The sequence below is a fragment of the Panthera tigris genome, chromosome A2 (genome assembly GCF_018350195.1).
Source record: "Panthera tigris isolate Pti1 chromosome A2, P.tigris_Pti1_mat1.1, whole genome shotgun sequence".
In the NCBI taxonomy this organism is placed as follows: domain Eukaryota; kingdom Metazoa; phylum Chordata; class Mammalia; order Carnivora; family Felidae; genus Panthera; species Panthera tigris.
The window spans coordinates 14,277,242-14,302,888 of record NC_056661.1 but is presented as its reverse complement, the minus strand read 5'-3'; the positions used below and the strand labels follow the sequence as shown (position 1 = coordinate 14,302,888).

Here is a 25,647-nt window from a genome sequence, read left to right as displayed (position 1 = left end):
AGTGAGGAGTGTCTGTTTCATTTTCATTTTTAAATGTTTTATTTATTTTTGAGAGAGACAGAGTGTGAGTGGGGGAGGGGCAGAGAGAGAGGGAGACGCAGAATCTGAAGCAGGCTCCAGGCTCTAAGCTGTCAGCACAGAGTCCGATGTGGGGTTCAACCCCACAAGCCGTGAGACCGTGACCTGAGCCGAAGTTGGACGCTCAACCGACTGAGCCACCGAGGCGCCCCAGTAGTGTCTGTTTTAGGACAGAGGAGGGACGTTATCTGGCTCTAGTGTTAAGAGGCACTCTCAAGCTGCTCAGGGACAAATAGACTGTTGGGGGTGAGGTGGAGGATGGTGGATGGAAGATGAGGTCCAGGATGTGTGGGAATTTCCTGTAGTTCACCGCCTAGGGGGCGCTGTGACACCTAAACTCATAAGGGGAGAGGACAAGGTGTGACGTAGAGATTTGGGCCTCCCAGAGCCTCGGTATCTTCATCAATAAAATGGAGACAATTGTCCTGCCACCTCAGCCTACTAGAGGGGGCACATGAGTAAACCACCCCACCTCCCCAGCCTGGCGTGCAGCGCACCTGCATGAAATACCCCTCCCTCCTCTCCCCCTTTCCTCACACCCTCCCTAAGTCCCAGCTTTCCTGCATCCTTCGTGGATTCATAAATCAGCTCATGGCCCCCATGTCGGTCCAGGGAAGTCCTGTGACCCTCACCACCACTGTCACCCATCCTTTCTCAAGAGGCCCCTCTGTGTCCAGAGGACTGAAGCCACAGTGAATCCCCTCCAAACAGACATCCATATATGCTCATAAACAAAGACAAAAACATCCAGGGACAAGGTAATCAACTATACAGGTCCCACTCACGGGCCTCATAAAAACCCTCAAGACATCTAATCACACCCCCATGTATGTCAGGCAGACACACGTATCCATAAAAACACAGATGCAAAACTTAGGTTCCCAGGCTATCAGCCTTTTCCTCCAAGCCTTGAAACACAAAGCATCAGATTCTTTGAGAGAGAGAGAGAGAGAGAGAGAGAGAGAGAGAGAGAGCATGCGTGAGCAGAGGAGTGGGGGAGAGAGAGAGAGAGAGAGAGAGAGAGAGAGAGAGAGACTCTCAAGCAGGCTCCACAATCAACACTGGACCTGGTGATGGGCTTGATCTCATGACCCTAGGATCATGACCTGAGCAGAAATCAAGAGTCCAACACTCAACCCACTGAGCCATCCAGGCACCCCTAAAATACCAGATTCTTGAAACTGACATTTTTTTTTTGATCCTTGATCCAGCCATGCCTGAAGCTGACTATGCTTTTAGAGTTTTTGTTGTTGTTATAAAAAATTTTTCCATTATTATTATTATTATTATTTGCTGGAGCTCATTTGAGTTGGAGTGTGTGTGGGGGGGGGTTGGTGTGTGTGTGTGTGTGTGTGTGTGTGTGTCACAATCAGAGTCCTGGCTAATAGAAATGAATAAGGCTTTGCCAAATGAAAAAGATTGAGAAAGGAGATATTCCGAGATGAGTGATAAAATTTACAGGGACCTGGAGGTATGAAATAGCAGCATGGCCAGTGGCAAGCTGTACCATAGTGTGTACAATAGTGTCGGCAGCCGATTGAAGTCAGGTAGAAGTGTACGAATTCAGTCTGGACACTTGGGAATCTAGTCAATTGGGAGCCATCGATTTTTCTAGATCAGGGGAGTTCCACACTCAGAACTCTCCAGCGGGAGGCAGTGCGTGGATAAATTAATGTATTTGCCTCCGACATGAGAGATAGGTCCAGACGCTAGAAGACTGAATCTCAGAGAGGACAGCCACCACACAAGGTCCCAGAGACAGTCCTGACTCGACCGAGTCTGAGCTTACCGAGCGTCCTCAAACTACAACTTCCGGCATGCAACGCGAGCGACCCCCCCTTTCCCTCTTGGTTTGCTCCAGCTCCAAGCCTGACGATTGGTCTTTCGGGCTGTTTGTCAGAACGGAGTCGGATCCTGATTGGTTGGATTCCCTCGAGGTGCTCAGAGCCGCAGGTCAGCGGACCGCGCTCCCGCGGGCGACATGGTGAGCCGGCTGCCCGCTGCATGGGGCGCCCTGAGGGGTGGGAGACCCTCTGACGGGGTCCAGGGAGACACCGAGAGGACGGGGATCTCTTTGTGGGGACTGGGAGCTCTGAGGGACTCTGGGTTGCGCTGAGGGCCTTGTGTCCCTCTCTGGGTTCAGAGTCTCGCTGCCAGACCTATGTGGGGGTTGAGGGTTCTGCCTATGGGACTGGAGGCCCCTCAGCGTTCGGGAATTCTGGAAGATCTCCGGGGACCCTCCAGGGGCCTGGAATCATGTGGAGGGTCGCAGCCCTGCGAAGGGGACTGGGGAGCCGAGAACGTACGGATCCTCGCTAGGGAGGTCTGGGGTCCTCCTAGAGCCCACGCTGGCGACGTGGGTCCTGCGGAAACATGGGGGCCGCTGCGTGTGTTGGGGTGTGTGGAAGGGCCAGGGAGAGCCCTGGGAGGAGGAGCCAAGTCGAAGGTATCTGGGTGGCCGCAGGGCGAGGCAGGGTCTCAGAGTTGGAGACAGCACAGTTGGAACCTTCAGGTCTCACGTGGCTCTGGGTCCAACCCTATTGACTTTATCCTTAAAATTTAGCCTGGCCACTTGTGGGTTAGGCTGATGCGGGGCGAGAGCGGGAACTCCCAACACTTAGGTGTTCAGACCGGCAGAAGGAGGGGCCCTGGAACATGACCCGAGCCTGCCTGGGAGAATCCCCAACCAGGGGGGTTTGGAGGTGCGCCTGAACGTGAAAAGTGGACGTGGTTCCAGGCCCAGGCGCAGGAAGTTGTGGGAGGTGAGCGGAGGGGTTCTCAGGAACAGGATGGAGGAAAGTCTCATTGGTGTTAGCAGGTAGTAGGATTCTTGTATTCTCGGATTGTAGATCCAGAGAAAGGCTTTGAGCAGGAGAGGGACATAGGCTGATGGGAGGAGGCTCCAGATATCTTTGGAGATCAGCAGAGCCAAAACCCCAAGACCGGAGGCTGCTGGGGGGCCGGCCTTGAGAAACATCCCTGGATCGACCTCGGGAGCCTCAGGTGGAGGGATGCCTCCCTCTCCTTCCCTCCCCTTTCTCCTTCTTTCCTCCCTCTTACTCCTTCCTTCCGCTCGGCCTGTCCTAGGTGCTGGAACCGAAGTTAGAACAATCAGTCCCCTCCCTGGGAGGTATCAGAGGGTGATGGGGTCTGCAGTGGAAAGCCCGGAGGTCTGGGAGGGCCTCTGAGACCTCAGTGCTTGGACGCTGGGAGGGCTGCTGAGAGAACCGGGCAGTTACAGGCAGTGAGGCAGGGTGTCTTGAGCTGGGCCCGCCAGGCCCTGCGGGCTGCGAAAAGGAGTTGGATGTTCACTGACATCCTGGGTCGCCCGGAAGAGCAGAGTGCTGTGTCCGCGGCAGTGATGCGCGGGTACTGGGGCCTCCCGAGATGATCCGCGAGCTCCACAGAGAGGTCCAGGCTAGAGGTGCTGCTCTGCTGGGTCGCTGCTCTGCTGGCACTCTGCTGGTGCCGCTCGTGCTGAGCGGTACGTGGTTAAAAGCCTAACAGGGGATTGAGTATCAAAGTAGAGGCCGCAGAGGGAAGAGAAAAGTCGGCAGGGGAGCCCCAGGATCGGATGTCTGAGGAGGCGTGGATGGGAGGTTCTGGGCACAGGGAGGGGCGGGAGAGGATCCTAGGAGGAGGGGCGGGCCCTCCTCACTGGGCTTGGAAGGGAGCCTCCTGACCCTGACCGTGCACAGGGTCTTTTGTGACCGTTAGCCAGTCGGCCCTTGCAGGTTAGGGAGGGTGAGCAGTGAGAATAGGAGATTAGTGTGATTTAGAGACCTGACCTTATTACTGAGCAAATGTTTCTGGTTTCAGTTTACAAGTTACAGGCCTAGAGGGGTGCCTGGGTGGCTAAGTCAGTTTAGCAACCTACTCTTGATTTCAGCTCAGGTCATAATCCCAGGGTTATGGGATCGATCCCTGCCCTCCCCCAGTTGGGCTCCACTAAGCGTGGAGCCTGCTTGAAATTCTCAACTCTCCCTCTGCCCTTCTCCCCTGCTTGCACTCTCTCTCTGTCTCTCTCAAATTAAAAAATAAAATAAAATAAAAAAACAAGTTGTAGGCATAGAGAAAATACCCTGTTAGTTATTTTAATGATGGATTTCTCAGCAGTCATTCTGAATTCCTGTGCTGTTCCATTACCCATCACACTAGAGCTTTTCCTATTAAAGTTAGCATGTTTTTGCCTGATTAATGGGTAATTTTAATAATTAATTTTAATATTAATTACTTTAATGTTAAAATTAAATATTATATTATAATAAAATCTAAAATATTAGTTTTAATATTAAAGTAATCTTTAGTTCACTTTTGTTGTTAATTATCATATGATAATACTAGTCGACAGCTCTCCTGAGCACATAATTTTATATAATTACATAATTACTGATACCAAATTGGTATTTACTGCATTCAAGCAGGAAAACCCAGCATCAGACTGATTACCAAAAGCGTTTCTTCTAAAACGTTTTACAGATTAATAGCTGAAAACGTGTTATGAATTGTTAGAAAGTTTGTTATGTAGAACTTGATGAGAAATTCCTAATTGAAAAAGTCATCCCACTCAAATGTATAGTCTTTGTCCTGAAACTGGTAGTGGCCAGGAAATAGCCTTTCCAAAGAGGTTGATTACAAAGGGAGGGAGAAGGAGAGGGCGATGGAATCATCAGGATAATTTAAGGTGGGAAAGACGGGGACAGGACTGCCACCGTGAACTAGGATGTGTGGGAGACGAACCTCTTTCCTGGCTGTGCCAGGCTCGCTGTAGGTCCGGAAGGTGGTCTTCACAGCACATGAAATAAAATAGGCAGCATCCCATTTCCAGATGCGGAAACCGAGGCCTCAGGGAGACGAATACCTGAAAAACCCACAGCAGAGGCCAGAAGGGAACCCCAGTCTCTACTCAAGCGTGTGCTCTCCACCACCTTACAGGCCAGCTAGGTGGTGGTGTTAGGGAGTGGGGGGATCCACACACAGCAGGAGCTCCCAGGGTTGAGTCTGAGCCCACCAAGATGCAGCTGGAGTCTGGGGGGCGCACCCTCCCCAACCTGGCCCCAGTCTCTATAAATAGCCTGAGTTCTGAGGGAGTGAGCTTGTGACCTTCTGGCAGGCACTGCCCTTCATGTCCCCTCCCCCCAGGCCGTCCTGGGAGTGCAGCTGGTGGTGACCCTGCTCACCGCCACCCTCATGCATAGGCTGGCGCCGCACTGCTCCTTCGCACGCTGGCTGCTCTGCAATGGCAGGTGAGCCACAGCCCCGCCCCGCCCAGGTGGTGGGAGGAGCCCCACCGGGCCCCGCCCCCTGTGCCCCCCCCCGCCCCCCGCCTCCACCCGCCTCACGTCCTGCAGTGTTTCTGGTTTTTTTAAAACAACAGTCTTGAGTTGTGTTTGACGTACAATAAACTGCAAATGTCTGAAGCACACGGTTGGGTCCGTTTTGACAGATGTCCACACCCATGAGACCACATCTCCACATGTGGAAGAGTAGCTGCTTCCCCCCACTCCTGCCTTGCCGCAGTCCAACCCCTTCTTCCACACTGCTCTCGCTGGAGATGTGTTTCCTGCAATGCTTTTTGTCCCTGTTTGGATCTCGGACACTTTCTGAGATCGGGTGGAAACTGTGAACTTTTTCTCCCGGACAACGCACATGCCTTCTCTGCCAGAAGAGATAGTCAGCAGATTTCAGGGGTGTCCAGGACCACCCCCCCCATCCCCGCCACCCTGCCGTTTCCCCAGAGCTTCTCACTACACTCCCCCCCCCCCCCCCCAGCAAACCTCCCAGCCCACGTCCTGGGCCTTCTCCTGACCTTGCATGGCCCCTGCCCATCCTGTCCCCATGTATTTTGGGTCCAGCTCTCCTCCTGACTCCAGTCCCGGGTTTGAGGATTCACTGCCTTGATCCCTCTGTGCCCGAGTTTTCCTGACTTCCGGTCTTTGCTCTCAGTCTCTTCCGATACAAGCACCCTTCTGAGGAAGAGCTTCGGGCCCTGGAGGGAAAGCCTAAGCCCAGAGGCAGGAAGGAGCGGTGAGTGAGCCCCCCCAGCCTTAGGTGAGCGGCTCTCCTTCCAGGTGCAGCTCTGGGCATCGAGGAGAGTAGGGGACACCCCAGGCTGAGAAGCTATCACTGTCATCCATCTGGGTGTCTAATGCTTATTGGAAGTTTGCTCTGGACCAGCCCTGTGAGCAGGGGGCGGGTGGTGTCCTCGCCCTGGTGTGTAGAGACGGAGGCCTGGGGGGAAGGTAACTCCCAAGCCAGCTCCTCCTGTGCTCTGAGCCTGGCACCGGGCAGCCTCCCGGGATGGTGTGGGGTGGGCCGCCATGGCTGACCGGGGAGGAGAGAGCAGAGGATCCTGCTTTGATTCTCCCCCTTTATGGCTCCCCCCACCCAGGTGGGCCAATGGCTATAGTGAAGAGAAGCCCTTGTCTGTGCCCCGAGACGCCCCTTTCCAGCTGGAGACCTGCCCCCTCACAGCGGTTGATGCCCTTGGTAACAGTCCAGCTGAGTCCCCAACTCCCCAACCTGAGCCCACACCCTGGCGGGATTGGTGAGGGGAGCGTCCCGCGCTGGCGCTGGGCGGAGGGCTGAGCTGCGCGCTCCCCGCAGTCCTGCGCTTCTTCCTGGAGTACCAGTGGTTCGTGGACTTCGCCGTGTACTCGGGTGGCGTGTATGTCTTCACAGAGGCCTACTACTATGCGCTGGGCCCGGCCAAGGAGACCAACATCGCCGTGTTCTGGTGCTTGCTCACCGTCGCCTTCTCCATGTATCCTTCTTCAGGCGCCCCAGTCGCTCAGGGAGGAGGGAGGCAGGTGGGAGCTGGACTTGAGCTTTCCTTTTTTACCCCCGTTTCCCCCTGCCCCCAATTGGTCTGTCATGGGCCGCCCTGCCACAAAACTTCCCAAGACTGGGTCGTATAAAGCAGTCATTATTTTATTCGCTCTCCTCCTGGGCTGGGCTCAGCTGGGCCGCCTCATCTCTGCGCCAAAGGGGTCCCACCTTCCGGCAGGCTAAGCCAAGCTTCCTGGGGGTAGCAGAAACACCAGCGAGGGAGAAGGGGTGCCGCAGGCCTCCTGAGCCCCCACCCCCATCCCTGTCCCTTGTCTTGGCCAAAGCAACTCACCAGAGCAGACGCAGGGGCAGGAAAAGAGATGCCCCTCTGCTATGTTGTTTTGTTTTGTTTTGTTTTTTAATGAAAGTGCCCAGAGAACAGAGGCAAACCTGTGACACTGAGGACCCAAGTCTGACAAAATGCCCTTGTGTGGAATGGGCATGTGAAGAAGAGAAGTCCATCTTGAAACCCACACTGGTTCTGGAAAGCCCCATGGGTCTCTTTCAGAGCAGATTGGAGATACAGCCCTTGGATCTCTGATCTCTTGGCTTCTCAGAGGAAAGGGAAAATTCACCTGCTGTGAATGCAGCCGGGAGGCCAGACCTCCTAAAGAGACAGACTTGCTGGCCATTTTAGTCAGAAATGGCCACAGGTAGTGTGATGAGGCCGAGCTGGAGGCCCAGGCCTGCCCTCCACCCATACACCCCAACCCAGCTGACACAGGCATGAGCAGCACCGGACCTTGTGTCCTGGGCTTGTCCAGCAGCTTACTTACTCTCCTCCTCGGTCACTGCCCTGCCCCCCGAGACTCCAAACCCCAGCTGTGGTGTTGGGGTTCTAGAGCTGGGGGATCACCGGCTGGGAGTGGGGGAGGGGGCACTAGAGCTGCTCACGGCTTCCTTAGCCCTGCCCCCAGCAAGATGTTCCTGACAGTGACCCGGTTGTATTTCAGCGCAGAGGAGGGGGGTGAGCGCTCTGTCTGCCTCACCTTTGCCTTCCTCTTCCTGCTCCTGGCCATGCTGGTGCAGGTGGTGCGGGAGGAGACGCTCGAGCTGGGCCTGGAGCCAGGTACGTGCAGTCTTTGGGGCATGGGGTCCCCACGCCCATCACTCCCTCCCGGAAGTTGGTGAGGGTGGGGTTTAAGCGGCACGGAACAGGTGAAGGGGGGGACTTCTTGGGCCTGAGTGTCTCTATGGATGCTGGCTACCCTGGGCACCCCCCGGGGCTTTGGGGGCAAGAGGATATCCTGTCTCACTGTCTCTGATGGGTGCCTGCAGCTGGGCACTTCTCCACAGGGCACTTCTGTTCCCCTCATCTGTCCTCTCCCTGGCAGCCATTGCGATTTAACATCCACCTAGTCGAATTTAATCTGGTGAAGGAAATGGGTAAATGGCACGAAATTCATAAAGTGCAAGAGGATACGTATCGAGGAAAAATCACCCACACTGACTCTCCTTCCGAGAGGAAACCCGGGGGGCCACTTTCCTTTGCTCCCACGAAGTGGTAGAGTTTATGGCTCTTCCGCCACCGTTTCCCCTTAAAAACATCAATTTGGAGTTTTGTCCCTTGATGCTACATACGGTGTGGTTTTTTTGGTAGTACCCACGTAGTATTTCATTTAGTGGATGTCCCATGATTATTTAACCAGTCTGCTACTTACAGACATCTAAGTCTCTCACTATTAAACAATGTCGTACAACATTGCGTTATAAAACAGTGTTATGTGGGAATAGCCTTACGCATGTGGCCCTGTGCGAGAAAGTGCATTTGTAATTTTGATAATGTTGCAACTTACCACTTAGGAAAAGATGAATGAAGTTCCTGTTTCCTTAAATTCTCTCCGATGTGTTTCCTCAGACTTTTTTTGTCTTGGGTAACCTGATGGATGAAAATATAAGCGAGGCTGAGTACCTTTTCATATGTTGAAGAGTCATTTCTATCTTCCTTCCAGAAAAGTTCTGTTCTTTTGCCCAGTTTTCTACTGGGTTGTTGGCTCTTTTATTGATTTGTAGGAGCTCTTTGTATATTAAAGACAGTAGCCTTTGTGTGTGATAGTAGCTGCAAATATTTTTTCTTAGTTGCTCATTTTTCTTTTGACTTACTCTTTGGATGATCTTTCAAAAATATAATTTGGATCACATCACCTCTCTGCCTAATACCAGACTCTAGTGTCTTTGGATAAAGATCAAAATACTCACCATGGTCCGCACACCTCTCTGCCTGCTCCTTGAGCTTCATCTTCACCAATTCTCCCTGCTTTTTGATTTTTAAAATTATATAATGTTTTATATATATAAACACGCACACATCGATGAATATGTATATGTAAATTACAAAGCAAAAGAACAATGTAATGAGCTCACCTCTCAAATGAACACTCCCAACATTCCTGCATGATGCTGGTGCTGCTTCCCAATCCCACCAACCTTCCTCCCCTACTCACAGCCCCAACCAGTCTCTCAAACTTTGTGTTTATCATTCCTTTGCCTTAAAAAACAAACAAAAAAAGTTTCATCACTCATGCTTCTGTCCCTGAAGAATTCATCATACAGTTTTGCTCACCGTCTCGGATGGTGTCCGCCAGTGTGCAGTCTGCCCGCTGGTACTTTTCTGTCTTCGGTGGTATTGTTTGCAAAACTGGGCCACGTTGGTCTGGGTGGCTTTAGTTCGTCTCTTCTCACGGATGAATGATGTTCTCTCATGAGACCACTTATCTTTTTCTTTCTCCTGTTGATGGACATTTAGGTGGTTTCCAGATTTTAGCTTTTCACAGTCGCTGCGGGGAATATTCTTTAAAAAAATTTTTTTTTAGCATTTTTAAAAATTTTATTTTGGGGGGCGGAGAGAGAGAGAGCGAGCAGGGGAGGGGCAGAGAGAGAGGGAGACACAGAATCTGAAGCAGGCTCCAGGCTCTAGGCTGTCAGCACAGAGCCTAACGCGGGGCTTGAACTCCCACTCTGCGAGATCATGACCTGAGCCGAAGTCAGACGCCCAACTGACTGAGCCACCCAGGCACCCCTAAAAGTTACCCTTTTAACCATTTTTTTTTTTATTAAAAAAAAATTTTTTTTAATGTTTATTTATTTTTGAGACAGAGCATGAATGGGGGAGGGGCAGAGAGAGAGGGAGACACAGAATCTGAAACAGGCTCCAGGCTCTGAGCTGTCAGCACAGAGCCCGATGCGGGCTCCAATGTCCAAATCTCCTTCCTTTTTAAGGCTCAATAATATTCCATCGCATGAATATACCCCATTTTGCTCATCCATTCAGGTATCGGTGGACATTTATGTTGCCTTATGTTTTAGCTATTGTGAACAGTGTTGCTCTGAACATGGGTGTACAACCATCTCTTCAAAACCCTGGGTTTTCTTCTTTTTTTAAAAATATTTCTGTTTTTTCTAAATTTACATCCAAGTTAGTTAGCATATAGTGCAACAACGATTTCATGAGTAGATTCCTTAATGCCCCTTCCCCATTTAGCCCCTCCCCCCTCCCACAACCCCTCCCGTAAGCCTCTGTTTCTTCTCCATATTTAAGAGTCCCTTCTGTTTTGTCCCCCTCCCTGTTTTTATATTATTTTTTCTTCCCTTCCCCTGTGTTCATCTGTTCTGTGTCTTAAAGTCCTCATATGAGTGAAGCCATACGATATTTGTCTTTCTCTGACTGACTGATTTCGCCTAGCATAATACCCTCCGGTTCCATCCACATAGTTGCAGATGGCAAGATTTCATTCTTTTTGGTTGCCGAGTAATACTCCATTGTATATATATACCACATCTTCTTTATCCATTCAGCCATCGATGGACATTTGGGCTCTTTCCATACTTTGGCTGTTGTTGATAGTGCTGCTATAAACACTGGGGTGTATGTGCCCCTTTGAAACAGCATACCCATATCCCTTGGATAAATGCCTAGTAGTGCAATTGCTGGGTTGTAGGGTAGTTCTATTTTTAATTTTTTGAAGATCCTCCATACTCTTTTCCAGAGTGGCCACACCAGTTTGCATTTCTACCAGCAGTGCAAAAGAGATCCTCTTTCTCCGCATCCTCGCCAACATCTGTTGTTGCCTGAGTTGTTAGCTATTCTGACAGGTATAAGGTGGTATCTCATTGTGGTTTTGATTTGTCTTTCCCTGATGATGAGTGAGGTTGAGCATCTTTTCATGTGTCGGTTGGCCATCTGGATGTCTTCTTTGGGGAAGTTCTCTTCATGTCTTTTGCCCATTTCTTCACTGGATTATTTGTTTTTTGGGTGTTGAGTCTGATAAGTTCTTTATGGATTTTGGATACTAACCCCTTATCTGATATGTTGTTTGCAAGTATCTTCTCCCATTCTGTCAGTTGCCTTTTAGTTTTGCTGATTGTTTCCTTCGCTGTGCAGAAGCTTTTTATTTTGATGAGGTCCCAATAGTTCATTTTTGCTTTTGTTTCCCTTGCCTCCGGAGATGTGTTGAGTAAGAAGTTGCTGCAGCCAAGATCAAAGAGGTTTTTGCCTGCTTTCTCCTCGAGGATGTTGATGGCTTCCTGTCTTACATTGAGGTCTTTCATCCATTTTGAGTTTATTTTTGTGTCTGGTATAAGAAAGTGGTCCAGGTTCATTGTTCTGCATGTCGCTGTCCAATTCTCCCAGCACCACTTGCTGAGGAGACTGTCTTTTTCCATTGGCTATTCTTTTCTGCTTTGTCAAAGATTAGTTGGCCATACGTTTGTGGGTCCATTTCTGGGTTCTCTATTCTGTTCCATTGATCTTAGTGTCTGTTTTTGTGCCACCCTGGGTATAGACCAGAGGTGGAATTGCTGGATTATATGGTAATTCTGTTAATTTTTTTAAGTTTATTTTATTTATTTTGAGAGAGCAAGAGTGCAAGCAGTGGAGGGGCAGAGAGGGAGAGAGCGAATCCTGTTGTGGGGCTCAATCTCACGAACCGTGAGATCATGACCTGAGCCAAGATCGAGTCGGATGCTTAACCAACTAAGCCACCCAGGCACCCCACAAAGAGTTTATTTTTAAGTTATCTCTACATCCAACATGAGACTTGAACTCACAAGCTTGAGATCAAGAGTTGTACTCTCTACCAACTGAGCCAGCCAGGCACCACCCCGCCCCCCGCTTTGCCTTTTGTTTGAACCTATTTTTTTGGTGATCAGTTTTCAGAGTTCTCTCTCTCTATTCTATATTCGGGATATGAATCCCTTATCATATGTATGATTTACAAATATTTTCTCCAGTGATGTGGGTTGCCTTTTCACTCGATTGTGTGTGTGTGTGTGTGTGTGTGTGTGTGTTTAAGTTTATCTATCCATTTTGAGAGAGAGAGAGAGAGAGAGAGAGAGAGAGAGAGAGCATGGGAAAGGCAGAGAGAGAGGGAGAAAGAGAATCCCAAGCAGGCTCCACACCGTCAGTGTGGAGCCCGACCCATGGCTCAAACCCATGAACTCTGAGATTATGACCTGAGCCGAAATCAAGAGTTGACACTTAACTGACTGAGGCACCCAGGCACCCCAGTCGTATCTTTCGATGTACAAAAATGTTTAATTCTCATGAGTCCAAATTATCTACTTTTTTTTTGTTGTGTGTACCTTTGGTATCATATCCAAGACATCATTGTCAAATCCAATGTTATGAAGCTTTTCTTGGGCTATATATCTTTTTTTTTTTTTCTTGTTGGTTTTCAGAGTTTATTTATATATTCTGGAAACTAAAGCTTCGTTACATGTGTTGCACATACTTCCTCCTATCAAATCTGACACACCATTATTTCATGAACTGCTGAAAGAAGATAAAAAACACTGTTACTTAAAGTATTATATGCCATCAATGGTCCTATGTATCCCGATTTTAAAGAAGTTAAAATGTGGGTGTGAGCGGGGGAGAACTGTATCCTCTAATTTGTGGTGCAGCTTTTCACTTTCTTTGTGGTGTGTTTTCCTCTTGAAAAAAAATTGTCCCCAAATGCTGTATTTTGAAAAATTTCAAACGTACAGAACAGTTCAAAGAATCCGCTAATGACACTCCATACGCCCTTGACCTAGCTTCCTTTGGCCATGTTTGCGTTATCTTTTCTCTACACACACACACACACACACACACACACACCACACTTTTTTGGGCTGAGCCATTGAATACAGCTGTAACCTTCACCTCTGGTGTCTTTTTTTTTTTTAATTTTTTTTTCAACGTTTTTTATTTATTTTTGGGACAGAGAGAGACAGAGCATGAACGGGGGAGGGGCAGAGAGAGAGGGAGACACAGAATCGGAAACAGGCTCCAGGTTCCGAGCCATCAGCCCAGAGCCTGACGCGGGGCTCGAACTCACAGACCGCGAGATCGTGACCTGAGCTGAAGTCAGACGCTTAACCGACTGCGCCACCCAGGCGCCCCACCTCTGGTGTCTTTTGATGGACAGCAAGCAATTCATTATTTTAGTTGATTTTTGTCTTGAAGAAATTTCCTTCCTTTCCCTACAATCAGAAAGACTTTTATATTTTCCAACACAATATTTCAAGTTTTGGGGGTGCCTGCGTAGCTCAGTCAGTTGAGCATCCTTCTCTTGATTTTGGCTCAGGTCGTGATCCCAGGGTCGTGGGATCGAGCCTTGGGTCGGGCTTTGAGCTAAGTGTGGAGCCTGCTTAAGATTCCCTCTCTCTCTCTCTCTCTCTCTCTCTCTCTCTCTCCAAGTGCCCCTCTCTCCCACTTGCACTTGTGCTCTCCCTCTCTCAAATACTATATACGTATATACTTCAAGTTTTACCTTTCACATAAACCCTTAAACTCCTGGTAGTTCACTACTGTGTTATGAGATAGGGATCAAACTGAGTGTTTTCCATGGGATAACCTTGCTATACAATTGTATTTTTAGTGAATTGTGGGTTCTTGTGGTTTCCTTTCGTCTTGTCCAACTTTTCCCTTTTGTGTGGCTAGGACCTCTGGCTTTTGTATTATATAGCACTCCTCTGGTCGGCTTCTTTCTCTCGTTTCCAATTTCTTAGTTGGCTACTGACGTCATTAATTTTTAGCTTCTTCTGTTTCTAGCATTTATCACATATACGGCTGTAAATATTTTACTAAGTCCCACTTTAGTCCACCCCATAAGTTTTGACTTGTAATTTTCATCATCAGGCAGTTCTGGGTATTTTAAAGTTTCCATTGTGATTTCTTTTTTAACCTTTTTAAGAAACTTCGAACGTGGAACTTTATTTTTTTAAGATTTTATGTTTTTTAAGTAATCTCTCCATCCAGCATGGGGCTCGAATTCACAACCTGGAACTCAAGAGTTGCAAGCTCCATGGACTGAGCTAGGAGGTGCCCCTTGAATGTGGAACTTTAAATTGTTAAAAAAATTTTTCTAGCTTAACTGCAGTATGCTTACGGAAGATGGTCTACCTGAAGTAAATCCTTTAAAATTTGTTAAGACTTGCATCATGGCCTTGAATATGATCAGTTTTAGTGACTTTTTTGAAGAACATTTATTCCCTGACTCTACCCAATAAATTCAAATCTCCTTCCTTCCTAACTTTTGGTCAGTCATTAAAGGGTTAATCTCCCTTGGAGATGGTGGAATCCTCAATTTCTCCAGATTATTCTGTCAGTGTTTTGTTTTGTTTTTTTACATTTTTTTTACATTTTTTACATTTTTACAATTTTTTAAAACATTTATTCATTTTTTAAAGGCAGAGAGAGACAGAGTGTGAACAGGGGAGGGGCAGAGAGAGAGGGAGACACAGAATCCGAAGCAGGCTCCAGGCTCTGAGCTATCAGCACAGAGCCCGATGCGGGGCTAGAACTCACAGACTGTGAGATCATGACCTGAGCCGAAGTCGGCCACTTAACCGACTGAGCCACCCAGGCGCCCCTATCAGTGTTTTCTTTATATGTTTTGTGGCTAACTGACAAGGTGTTTACAAGTTTAGAATTGCAACATATTCCTGGTGAATCAACCATTTTATTAGGATGTATTCTGATTCTAATAATACATTCTGTCTTACTGTAGTTTGTGTGGCAAAAATGTAGCCTTTCCAGCTTTCTTTTCTTTAGTTGACATATAATTGACATATAACATTGTTGGTTTCAGGTATACAACATCAAGATTTAATATTTGTATACATTACAAAATGATCCCTAGGATTAATCTGGTTAACATTCATCACCATACAGTTATAACTTTTTTTTGTTCTTGTGATGATCTACTCCCTTAGCAACTCTCAAATACACAATACCACCTTTCTTTTGATTAGTATTTGTCATGACTTTTTAACATCCCTTTTCTTTCAACCTTACAGGAACCTTATGTCGAGGTATGTCTCCTTTAAAAAACATAGAGCCGCGGGGCGCCTGGGTGGCTCAGTCCATTAAGTGTCTGACTTCGGCTCAGGTCATGATCTCATGGCTTGTGAGTTAGAGCCCCCACATCGGGCGGGCTCTGTGCTGACAGCTCAGAGCCTGGAGCCTCTTCAGATTCTGTGTCTTTCTCTCTCTCTCTCTGCCCCTCCCCCACTCACACTCTGTCTCTCAAAAACAAATAAACATTAAAAAAATTTTTTTTAAAAACATATAGCTGGGTATTTTCAATCAAGTCTGACAGTCTGTGTCATTTAACTTTAAAGTTTAACCTGCTTACATTTATTATGATTACTGACATATTTGACATCGTTTCTGCCATCTTGCCTTTTCACTTTCTATTTGGTCTTTTTCTGTGATTGCTGTCGACATTGGCTGCCAATCTAATTGTCTTTCCTCTATAGGTGATCTGTCTTAAATCCCTGGCTGCTTTGCGATCTCTTTGTTTTTGGTATTCCAGTTTCACTACAGTGTCTAGGTATGGATTTCATTGTATTTATCCAGTTTGATATACTTTGTGTGTGTCATTCATTCTGCAGACTTTTCACTCATTCTTTTCCAAGATCTCTCCTCCTCCATTCTCTCTTCACTTCTCTCTCTCGGCCTCCTTTTTGACTGATGCTGCAATTTCTATGCTCTTAATCTCCCTTCATATTTCCTACCTTTTTATCTTTCTGAGTTGGAATCTGAGTGATCTTCGGATCCAATTCATTCATTCCTCCTTTGGCTGATTTGAATATGCCATTTAACAACCTATCATTCCAATAATTGTATTTTCCCTTTGGGTGAGCTTAATTGGTTCCTTTGCAAATATACCTGGTCATCTGAGGTAGCCTCGTGTCACCTTTCTGTGACTCCAACTTTTATTTTCCTCAGTCGTTTCACACATGATAATACGTACAAAATTTCTGTAGTCTGCAGGGTATAAACTTGTCTGTCTTTCTTTCTTTTTTCTTTTTTTCTTTCTGCTGACTCTCCTTTATCATGATTTATTCCCCGGTGTGTTTGATGATTTTGGTTGTGAGCTCATTTTTATTTGCTTTTACTCTGTGGAAAATCCAAGGGCCTGCATTGAGGATTCTTCCCAAAACTTTGGTTTTCTCCTATGGGAGTCCTTCATGCCCCTCTGGATTCCTGGTATAATCCAGGAAGCTCAGACTCAGTAGTCTACCCCACCCCCATCTCCCCTAGTCCAATCAAGGGTGTCTGCCTGGTACAGCTTCCTATTCGTTGAAAAAAAAAAAAAAAAATCGCCCATATCCAGAGCACAAAGTAGTCCTTTTGCCTGGCACCGGGCCTGGCTCCCACTGGTTCGTTCCTCTCTGGGGAGTAGAAGCACACTCTGAGGCTCCAGCGGTTATTAGACACTGCCCTCTCCTTGTCTTCCCTAGGCCTCGCCAGTATGACCCAGAACTTGGAGCCACTTCTGAAGACGCAGGGCTGGGACTGGGCGTGAGTCCTGGGAAGTGAGGTGGGGCAAGGGCAGGCTGTGACCTGCAGGTGGGGTACTGACAGGCTTCAGAGCCTCCTGACCCTCCTCTTCTCCTCAGGCTCCCTCTGGCCAAGCTGGCTATCCGCATGGGGCTGGCATTCGTGGGATCCATGCTGGGGGCCTTCCTCACCTTTCCAGGCCTGCGGCTGGCCCAGACACACCTGGATGCGCTGACCATGTCGGAAGACCGGCCCATGCTGCAGTTATGCGGAGTGCCAGATGGGAGGGCGGCTGGGAATCTAAAGGAGGGGCTGGGGGGATGGTGGGTGCCCAGGACTCACTCCTCTGCGCCCTTGCCCCGTAGGTTCCTTCTGCAGATGAGCTTCCTGTCCCCTCTGATCATCCTGGGGCTCTGGACCAAGCCCATTGCACGGGACTTCCTGCACCAGGCACCTGCTGGGGAGATGACCTTCTCCCTGTGCGAATCTGGTGGGGTTGGGAGGGAGGGCAGCTGGGGGCCCCTCTGTGTACCCCAGTCTCTGAGCCTCAGGGAAGAGCCTTGGGTCCTGGGGGAAGATCCCGGGGCAGGGGCGGCCTCCCAACCCCCTCATTCCCCTCCCCACAGGCTGTCGGACTCAGCCTTCGACTCACTGCGCCTCTGGGTGCTGGTGGCGTTGTGCCTGCTAAGGCTGGCCGTGACCCGGCCCCACCTGCAGGCCTACCTGTGCCTGGCCAAGGCCCGCGTGGAGCAGCTGCGGCGGGAGGCCGGCCGCATAGAGGCCCGTGAGATCCAGAGGCGGGTACGGGCTCCCGAGGTTGGGAGGGAACACGGGGCTCCGGGCAGGATCCCGATCCCTGGGGCGTAGGGTCACCCCCAGCCCAGAAGGCTGCCCCCTGCCCCCTCCCCCCGCCCCGTAGCCACTGCTGCCTGCCCACTAGGTGGTGCGGGTCTACTGCTACGTGACAGTGGTGAGCCTGCAGTACCTGACGCCCCTCATCCTCACTTTCAACTGCACGCTGCTGCTCAAGACGCTGGGTGAGAAGGGGCCTGGGCGGGGCCTGGGCGGGGCCTGGGCGGGGCCAGGGGCGGGCGGGGCGGGGCCAGGGGCGGGGCGGGGCGGGCCGCCGCTGGTGTTAGAGCTGAGCTAGGTGGAGGAGGTGGAGCCGGAGACCCGACCTGGTGGTACGTGGGGGGTAGGGTGGGGGTAGGGTGGGGGTGGAGCCCGGAGGGCCTGGGGACGCGGAGAGGGGAGGAGGGGCCCGAAGTCGGGGGAGGGGCCAGGAGTCAGAGTTTGGGATGGTGGCGATGGGTGGGGGTCCCAGCGGTCAAACCCCGCCTGTGCCTTCACCTTCACAGGCGGCTACTCCTGGGGCCTGGGCCCGGTTCCCATGCTGTCCCCTCCCCCGTCCTCAGCCCACGATCGCCTGGTGGGCCCCGAGGAGGATGAGGCCCAGCAGACGGCGGCCCGGATCGCAGGGGCCCTGGGCAGCCTGCTCACGCCCCTCTTCCTCCGCGGCGTCCTCACCTTCCTCATCTGGTGGACCGCCGCCTGCCAACTGCTCTCCAGCCTCTTCGGCCTGTACTTCCACCGGTACCTGGCGGGCTCCTAGCCGCCCGCAGAAGACGCTGCTGGGGCCCCGAGGTCCGGGCCGAGCTCGCGGTTCCCGGCCGCCTCCTCCGTGTGTGCCTCAGTGTCCTCAGGTGCAAGGCGGGCCTGGGAGTCCCCGCAGCGCCTGCTGTGCGGGTCCTCTTCACCGCAGTGCCTGAGCTGTGGCCCCCTTGGATCCCAGGTTTCTGCCTCAAAACTGTTGCCCTGGGCCCAGTGGCAGAGGATCCCAGGGCCGTTGTTCCCAGATGGCACGCCCCCCTCCCCCATTTGAGGCAGAAGTGGGGGTTCATTCTTCTGAATAAAAGAGCAGACTGCTTTTACAAAGAGGATTGGAGTGGTTTGGGAGGCGGCTCTCTGCATGTTGGTGTGGCTCAGGCCACCTGAATACCTGTGGGGGCTTCTGGGGGATGAGCCTCCGTGCTGAGCGAAGGGCGACCCAGAGCAAAGGCCTGGGAGCAGGAAGTGAAGAGAGGAGGAAAGGTGGGGAGAAGAAACGCAAGTGTTGTAAAACTTCCGGTTCCAGTGGGTCTGGAGGCGACAAGTCAGGGGAGAAGAGGAAGACAGGGGCTGGAGAAGGAAGAAAGGCAGTCAGGGCTGGGGGTGGGCAAGAGGGAGGAGAGGGCAGAAACGGCCGGGAGCGGGAGTGGATACAGAGGAAGAGAAGGGAGGGAAATGGAGGTGGCAAAGTTGTAGAGGTCTTGCAGGAGGAACAGGGACATAAAAGATAATGGAAAACAAGGGAGGGGACAAAGGAAATCAGAGGACTGACCCAGAAGAATCTTCCAAAGAAAGAGAGCTCTGGAAAGAGACATCCGAGCAGAGGGAGACGCTGACGGTTCCAGGTGCTGTGGGACGAGAACCCCATCCCTAGGCACGTGTCCGGGAAGTTCCAGAATGAAGTCCCAGCCAGGACAGAACAGGCCACACCTACTGGCCCAGGACTCCGAGATGATGGAGCGTGGTCTCCTCGTTCTGCTGGTCCCACGCTATGGCCGACACCCCGGGAGCCCCCGAAACCGGTGCCCTGAGCCCACTGGCACAGACCCCCGGCGGTGGTGCCTCTGGCCACCTGGCCCCTCCCTTGCTCAGCCAGGGCTCTGCGTGCTCTCTGCTCTCAGAGCTCAACACCACGTGGTTTAGGGACACACAGGAAGTTGAAAACACCTAAAGAAAAGCAAGAGAGTGACCGGCACGAGGTGCACATGGGCCAGCCAAGGCAGGAAGAACCCATGACGGTCACAGGCTCTCACTGCCGTGCGTTAAACCACAGTGGTCTTACAGACTCTTTTTGGGACACATTTCACAATAAAAAAAAAAAAAAGACTGAGAGAAACAAGGTGGAGCCACAGAGAAAAATAGGGAAGACAGAAGGGGGTGGTCAGGACCCTGTGTTTTCAGGAGGGGAAGTATTACCTTGTTAACTGCCATGTCAGTGGTAGTCACCGCACCTCAGGGCTTCTCACAGGAGGGATGATTCTGCCCCACAGGGTTACTAGTCAATGTCTGGAGGCATTATTTTCTGGAGACATTTTTGGTTGTCATGGTTGAGAGGGGACAGGGACACTGCTGCATCTGGTGGGCGGAGGCCAAGGATGCTGCTCAACAACCTGAGGTGCCCAGGACGGCCCCACCCCGGAAGTCCGCAATGCCCCGGCCCAGAAGCCCTATGTTACAAGAAACGCAATGTGTCATTTCTAAACCGGCTGAAGAAAAGAGGATTTAAAAGAAAAAGAAAAAAAGGGGCGCCTGGGTGGCTCAGTTGGTTAAGTATCCGACTTCGGCCCAGGTCATGATCTCATGGTTCGTGAGTTCAAGCCCCGCGTCGGGCTCTGTGCTGACAGCTCAGAGCCTGGAGCCTGCTTCAGATTCTGTGTCTCCCACTCTCTCTGCCCCTCTCCAGCTCAAACACACTCTCTCTCTCTCTGTCAAAAATAAATTAAAAAAAAAAATTTAAAAAAAAAATAAAAAGAAAAGAAAAAGAAAAAGGAAAACCCAATGGCAAGTCAAACTTTCAATGACTCCAGAGAAACGAGCAAAGGAGAAAAACAGCGGAAAGAAAAGGCACAAAACAAACTGGAAGCAGGACCCAAGATGCACCTTGAAACCACTCCTGTCCGGGTCCCTGGGACCTCCACCTTGTCCAGTCCTCAGGCCTCCTCCTGACCTTGCTGTCTCTTCCCCTGTCACCGCCTGGTCACCGCCCGTGCCCTGGATGTCCTGCTGCTTTCCCCCGTCAGAATAGTGAGGATCCGCAAGGCTGGTGACTGGCCTTGGTGAGGATAGGCGCTGAATGACATCCTCCCCAAATTCACAGAAGCCCTAACCTCTAGGACCTCAGAGTGGGGCCGGATTTGGATACCAGGGCTTTAAAAAGAAGATTATGTTAAAACGAGGCCATGAAGGTGGGTCCTGAGAAGAGGAAATTTGCTTTTTTTCTTTTTTCTATTACATTGAAATTTAGATACAGAAAAGCACAGAGGGAAGACGATAGGAAGACAGCCGGCAGCCAAGAAAAGGCCTGGACACATCCTTCCCTCATGACCTCGGAAGGAATCAAACCCGCTGACACGTTGATTTTGGACTTCTGGTCTCCAGAACTGTAAGAGAATACATTTGGGTTTTTAAGCCCCCCGGTCTGGGGTACTTTGTTAAGGCGGCCCCAGGAAACTCAAGACAGTGAGGGTATGTGATATAAATGGCTATCATCTCCTTGCAGGAGTATCTGGCATTTCTGTTCATCTCTGGATAGATTTCCCCAAAAGATGACCCTGTCACGAGGACTCAGGGCCCATGGTTTACCTGGGAGGTCACCCCAGGGAGACTCCCTGGGGATGGAGAAATGAAACAGGGAGGGAGGAGCCCTGTGGGGGTGCCAATGAACAGGTGACTAAGCGGGCAACCCCGGGCTTGGTCCTGCTGGGGACCTGGGGGGACAGTTAGATCTGACCCGAGTGAACCCACCCCAGTGGTGAAGGACTGTCCACAATCATTGGCCGAGGGCTGCTCCTGGGGTGTTGAGTCATGCTCCTACGGGGAAGCCCCCAGACTGGGTTGCAGCGGCTTACAGCCAAAAGCAGTTGCTGGCAGCCGTGACTGCTGGACTTAGGAATGGGCACTGGCAGCATCAGTTAACATATCCCTTGATCCCTACCTAGCAATTTCGTTCCTGGAAACCCATGGACACACAAGTGCATGAACACAAAGAGGCACATAACAGACTTGCTTCAGAGAGTGCCAAGAAGCTCAACGCTGTCTTCAATAAACAGGATAATGTGACTCATATTGCCAGAAGTTGAGAGGCAGTTGAGAGCTTCAGGCAAGGCTGGATCCAGCAGCCCAGACAATGTCACAAATACGCCAACCCCTCTGTTCATCTCTGCTCCATTTTCTGCAGTGTCAGTTTCACCCTGGGATTGCTTTCTACCTTGTGATCACAGGATAGTCCCAACAACTGCCTGGGCTGGTGTTTCTTCCCACAGGGCCAGTGGGAGAGACAAAGGGTGCTTCCAGAAGTTCTATCTGGAAGTGGTTAGTAAATACCTTCTCTGCTGTCATGGGTGCAGATGGAGTCACGTGCCCACCTCTATATTTTAGGGGATGCCACAGTGGTTGGGGGAAAGTGGAGAGTTGACCCAGACCCTCCCAGGTTTAGGGGCTGGTACAAGAGGTGGGACTGACCGGAAATCAGTAGGACGTGAGAGGCAAGCTCAGCAGTCCCCAGGAGCCACTACCTCGTTGTCACGGCAACAGATCACGAACAACCTCAATGACCATCAATAAGGGATGTCGTCACAGGCCACCACCCCAGGGAAACGCCAACCTGTGGCTAAACTGAGACAAACAGTACGCAGTAGAGACCAACGTGCAAGAAATATGGTGGATTGAAAGCAGCTCGCAGAGCAGTTCAGGGTCAGCAAGGTAGAATGTACTCGAATCACACCCCCACACGAGTGCGCACATCCAGTCGCCCCTCCTCCCCTGGCGTGTGGAGGCTGCCACTCCCCACCTCTGCTCAGGTGAGCCCTACAAGTTGGTCCAGGTAATGGGCTGCAGTCTCAATGGCCACTGAGACCTCTGGTGGCCTCCTCATCCTCGTGCCCCTGCTGACAGCCACACTCACTCCTAAAGCCTCGAGCGGCCAGGGAGCGGAGTCCCCAGCACATGGCAGACAGGCAGGGCATGGGAGAGAAACCACAGGACTTTGCGGCCATGCTGGCTGCAGCAGGATGCAACCCATCCTGACTGATGATGTGGCTCGCCATGCGTGTCCTCAAAAGAGACGAGTGTTGGGGCGCCTGGGTGGCTCAGTCGGTTAAGCGTCCGACTTTGGCTCAGGTCAGGATCTCACGGTTCGTGAGATCGAGCCCCACGTTGGGCTCTGTGCTGACAGCTCGGAGCCTGGAGCCTGCTTCGGATTGTGTCTCCCTCTCTCTCTGCCCCTCCCCTGCTCACGCTGTCTCTCTCTGTCTCTCAAAAATAAATAAATGTAAAAACAAACAAACAACAACAACAAAAGGGACGAGTGTTTATGCACAGGATGGCTCCGGAAGGACACATGAGAAACTGGTAACAGAAGACACCCTGGCGGAGGGAATGGGCAGGCCGACCTACTTCTCACCGTAACTCTTTTACAGTCTGAGTTTTCTAGAAGACCATGCTAGGTATTAATAATTGAAACAATTATTACATTAAAAAGGTTTATTCAAGGGATGCTTGGCTGGCTCAGTTGGTAGAGCTGGTAATGTCCTCCCCAAATCTCAGGGTCCTGAGTTCAAGCCCCATGTTGGGCATGGAGCCTACTTAAAAAAAAAAAGGGTGGGTGGGGGTTATTCAAGAATATATTTAAAAATCTGTCAAAATAACCTCAACCCTGTTTTTGGTTTGAAAGGGAGGGAGGGTTGGGGGTTAGAGCCGAAGAGAAGAGACATGGGCAGAAAAAAAGTCATTTTAATTTTTATTAAATATACTCTCTTGGCACAAATCTTTTAAAATATATAAACATTATATATAAACAAAGTGTCTTCATGGCATCAAAATGTAACTCCAGATCAAGATGGACACCGGTGGGAGGGGTGTGACCACGGAGGGCACCAGCCCAGCTGTGTGTGTGGCTGGGGCCCACTCGACTGGGAGCCACCTTGGGGAGGCGCGGTGGGGCTGGCGGGACCTGGGGGCCCCTCCCCTCTGCCACCCGGCCTGAGGCTCAGAGAGCCATTCGTTTGGTCTCACCTGCCTGCGGTGGACCCCCCAGCCCCTGCTGCTTTCTCCTGCCTGGTGGCCCTTGGGTCCCCAGCCCGTCTCCCTGTGAGGGGTCCCTGCCTCTCCTGCCGAGCCTGGGCGCTGGGCAGGGCGAGGACAGGAGGAGCGAAGTCCACCCAACAAAACAGCCTTGAGACCCTGGGGATGAGAGCCAGGCTGGCCGGCAGACACATGCAAGGAAGGACAGAGAGAGGGGTCTTCATACCTGCAGGGGTCCCAGGCAAGGACACCAACGGGACAGAACAAAGGGGAGAAATGAAGGTCACGACTGGAAATGTGCATGGGGCAAACACGCCCTCTTAGACCCTTTCACACATCGTGGCTGAGGAGCTCTCTGTGAAAACCGACCCTCTGGTCACCTCTGCCTGGAACCAGATCACACGGGTCGGGGTTTACTGTGACTAGACCCAGGGACAGCCAGATTGAAGAACAAAACCAAAAGAAATCAAGAAACTCCCAAAGTCATTCTGAAATGTGACACCGAGCAGACCCTAGGGGACTTCTCCATGAGACCAGCTCCCTGGAGGTGCCCTGGGGTTCCCCAGTTTCTCCGAGAATCCCCCCCTGGGCTACACACGGTCTCAGGGGCCCCCATTTTGGGAAGATCAAGGCTGCAAGTTGCCTCCATGCGCTCTATTCATGGAAATCCGACAACCCTGTGGGTCTTAAACTGCCCTGTGTCTTGGCCAAGTGCCTGCTCAGGTGGGGAGCCAGGGACATGCCAGATGCCACACATCCCCACAGGAGCCGCTGTGCCTAGGGGCAGAGGGCTAGGGCCTAAGGCCGGGCCTCTACTGGTGCGGCCTGTGGGATAGCGATAGGGGTGGGAGCTTCCAGGCCCACAGAAGGTGACCTGGGTGCCCAGTTTCCAGCAGGTGCCCTCCAGCTAGGACTCAGACCCAAACCCGTGGCAATTCCTCAAACCCTGCTGTGTGGAGGAGATGTGACCCTCCTGGAAACATTACAAACTAGACAGGTGGGCGACAGAGGGGAAGACCCACTCCTGGTGCCCTACTATGGCCACGGAGTCCAGGATCCAAATAATCCTCTTGGGAGAAGGCTGTTCCAAAGCAGGAGGCTCTGGTGACAGAGGAGTCATGTCACCTGGGAAGTAATGGCAAAGGTGGGACAGGTGGGGCGGGGCAGGGCAAGAGGCTGTATTTGTAGCCCCAGCTGAGCAGAAGTCTGGCCCCACCTCACCAGGGCCTGGACAGGCTTCTCCGAACACTCTGGGACTCCCCTCTGTGGGCTCAGGGGCAGGTGGAGTCTGGCTCTGAGCCCAGTGGGCATGGGGTCACTAGAACCAGGAGCATGTCCAAGGTCACAGGGTGCCAGGAGGCAGTGCTGGTCACTCCCGGCTCAGGGCATTTAGGGCGACGCCTCCAGGAGACAGTGCCAGCCCCAGGGAGGAGGGATGGGGAGAGGGTGGTAGCCCCCGCCCACCAGCCTCAACATTGCACTTCAAGGGCTGCCGGCTGGTGGGACCGAGGCCAGGTCCCCCAGCTTATTCTACAAGGTGCTCCCGACGTGGCTCCCAGAGTGGAACCGTGCGCACCCTCACTCCACGGGCTCAGAAACGAAAGGGGTCAATGGTCCGCTGCATGTGGAAGCTCGGCTCCCCGTCTCGAGAGCAGCCGGCCCGCGGGCTCCCTAGCTCTGCAGGTGCCGTAGCAGGATCTGCATGAGGTCGAAGGTGGTGAAGCTGATGCCCACGGCGATGGGGCCCTTGAGCCAGTTCATGCTCAGGCCCTTGTAGAGGCCACGCACGGCGCCCTCCTCCCGCACGATGGCACGCAGCGTGTGCGCGATGGATGCGTGCGGGTGACCCGTGACCCCGGCTGTCTGCATGCGCCGCCGCACCACGTCCAGGGGGTACGAGGCTGACTGCCCGATGAGGCCAGCGCAGGCCCCGAATATCATGCGCTCAAAGGGGTAGGGCTGTGGGCGGCCGCTGTACTCTGTGGACGAGGGAAAGAGGGGCTGTGTGAGGGCGTCACAAGGGGGCACACGGCCCGGTCCGTGGTGGGTGCACCCCCACAGCCGGCACTCACACAGGCCCATGCTCTGTCCCTGCCTGGCTCAGGACTCCCCTGGCTCCGTTG

The 25,647-nt window shown here is 51.7% G+C and overlaps 2 protein-coding genes and 1 long non-coding RNA gene across 8 annotated transcripts in view; 1 reads left to right on the top strand and 2 right to left on the bottom strand.

Annotated features, from left to right (window-relative positions):
* The first annotated feature begins 2,014 nt into the window (after positions 1–2,014).
* Positions 2,015–18,503, top strand: TMEM161A (transmembrane protein 161A). 2 transcript variants are annotated; one of them, XM_042978678.1, is made up of 12 exons: positions 2,015–2,062; positions 5,221–5,324; positions 6,025–6,105; positions 6,470–6,567; positions 6,760–6,841; positions 7,824–7,975; positions 16,636–16,696; positions 16,795–16,938; positions 17,041–17,154; positions 17,302–17,476; positions 17,616–17,712; positions 18,034–18,503. In XM_042978678.1, the coding sequence occupies exons 1-12, from the start codon at positions 2,060–2,062 to the stop codon at positions 18,285–18,287; spliced, it is 1,365 nt and encodes a 454-aa protein (XP_042834612.1). In that variant the 5' UTR covers positions 2,015–2,059; the 3' UTR covers positions 18,288–18,503. The 2 variants fall into 2 exon arrangements, with proteins under 2 accessions (XP_042834612.1, XP_042834611.1); XM_042978677.1 differs by having other exon boundaries at positions 6,685–6,841.
* Positions 6,979–17,047, bottom strand: LOC122236632. Of its 2 annotated transcripts, none has more exons than XR_006214740.1 (5): positions 16,867–17,047; positions 9,470–9,634; positions 9,106–9,163; positions 8,703–8,785; positions 6,979–7,455 (listed from the first exon to the last, which is right to left on the bottom strand). It is a non-coding gene; the product is annotated as an uncharacterized LOC122236632 (long non-coding RNA). The 2 variants fall into 2 exon arrangements; XR_006214741.1 differs by having other exon boundaries at positions 9,106–9,160.
* Positions 18,504–23,237: 4,734 nt separating the features above from the next.
* The window catches only part of SLC25A42 (solute carrier family 25 member 42), a 30,836-nt gene continuing 28,426 nt past the window's right edge, over positions 23,238–25,647 (bottom strand). For 3 of the 4 annotated variants that reach the window (XM_042978672.1, XM_042978673.1, XM_042978674.1), the window contains exon 8: positions 23,238–25,503. In XM_042978672.1, coding sequence (XP_042834606.1) covers positions 25,196–25,503 — 308 coding nt within the window. In that variant the 3' untranslated portion in view covers positions 23,238–25,195. The remainder of the gene's footprint in view (positions 25,504–25,647) is intronic. The other variant, XM_042978675.1, reaches the window with a different exon arrangement.

Excerpts from the sequence above, each read along its gene's own strand:
- TMEM161A (XM_042978677.1), top strand. Across the intron at positions 5,325-6,024 it reads TGGCTGCTCTGCAATGGCAG|TCTCTTCCGATACAAGCACC; the intron begins GTGAGCCACAGC and ends CTTTGCTCTCAG. Across the intron at positions 16,697-16,794 it reads ACGCAGGGCTGGGACTGGGC|GCTCCCTCTGGCCAAGCTGG; the intron begins GTGAGTCCTGGG and ends TCTTCTCCTCAG.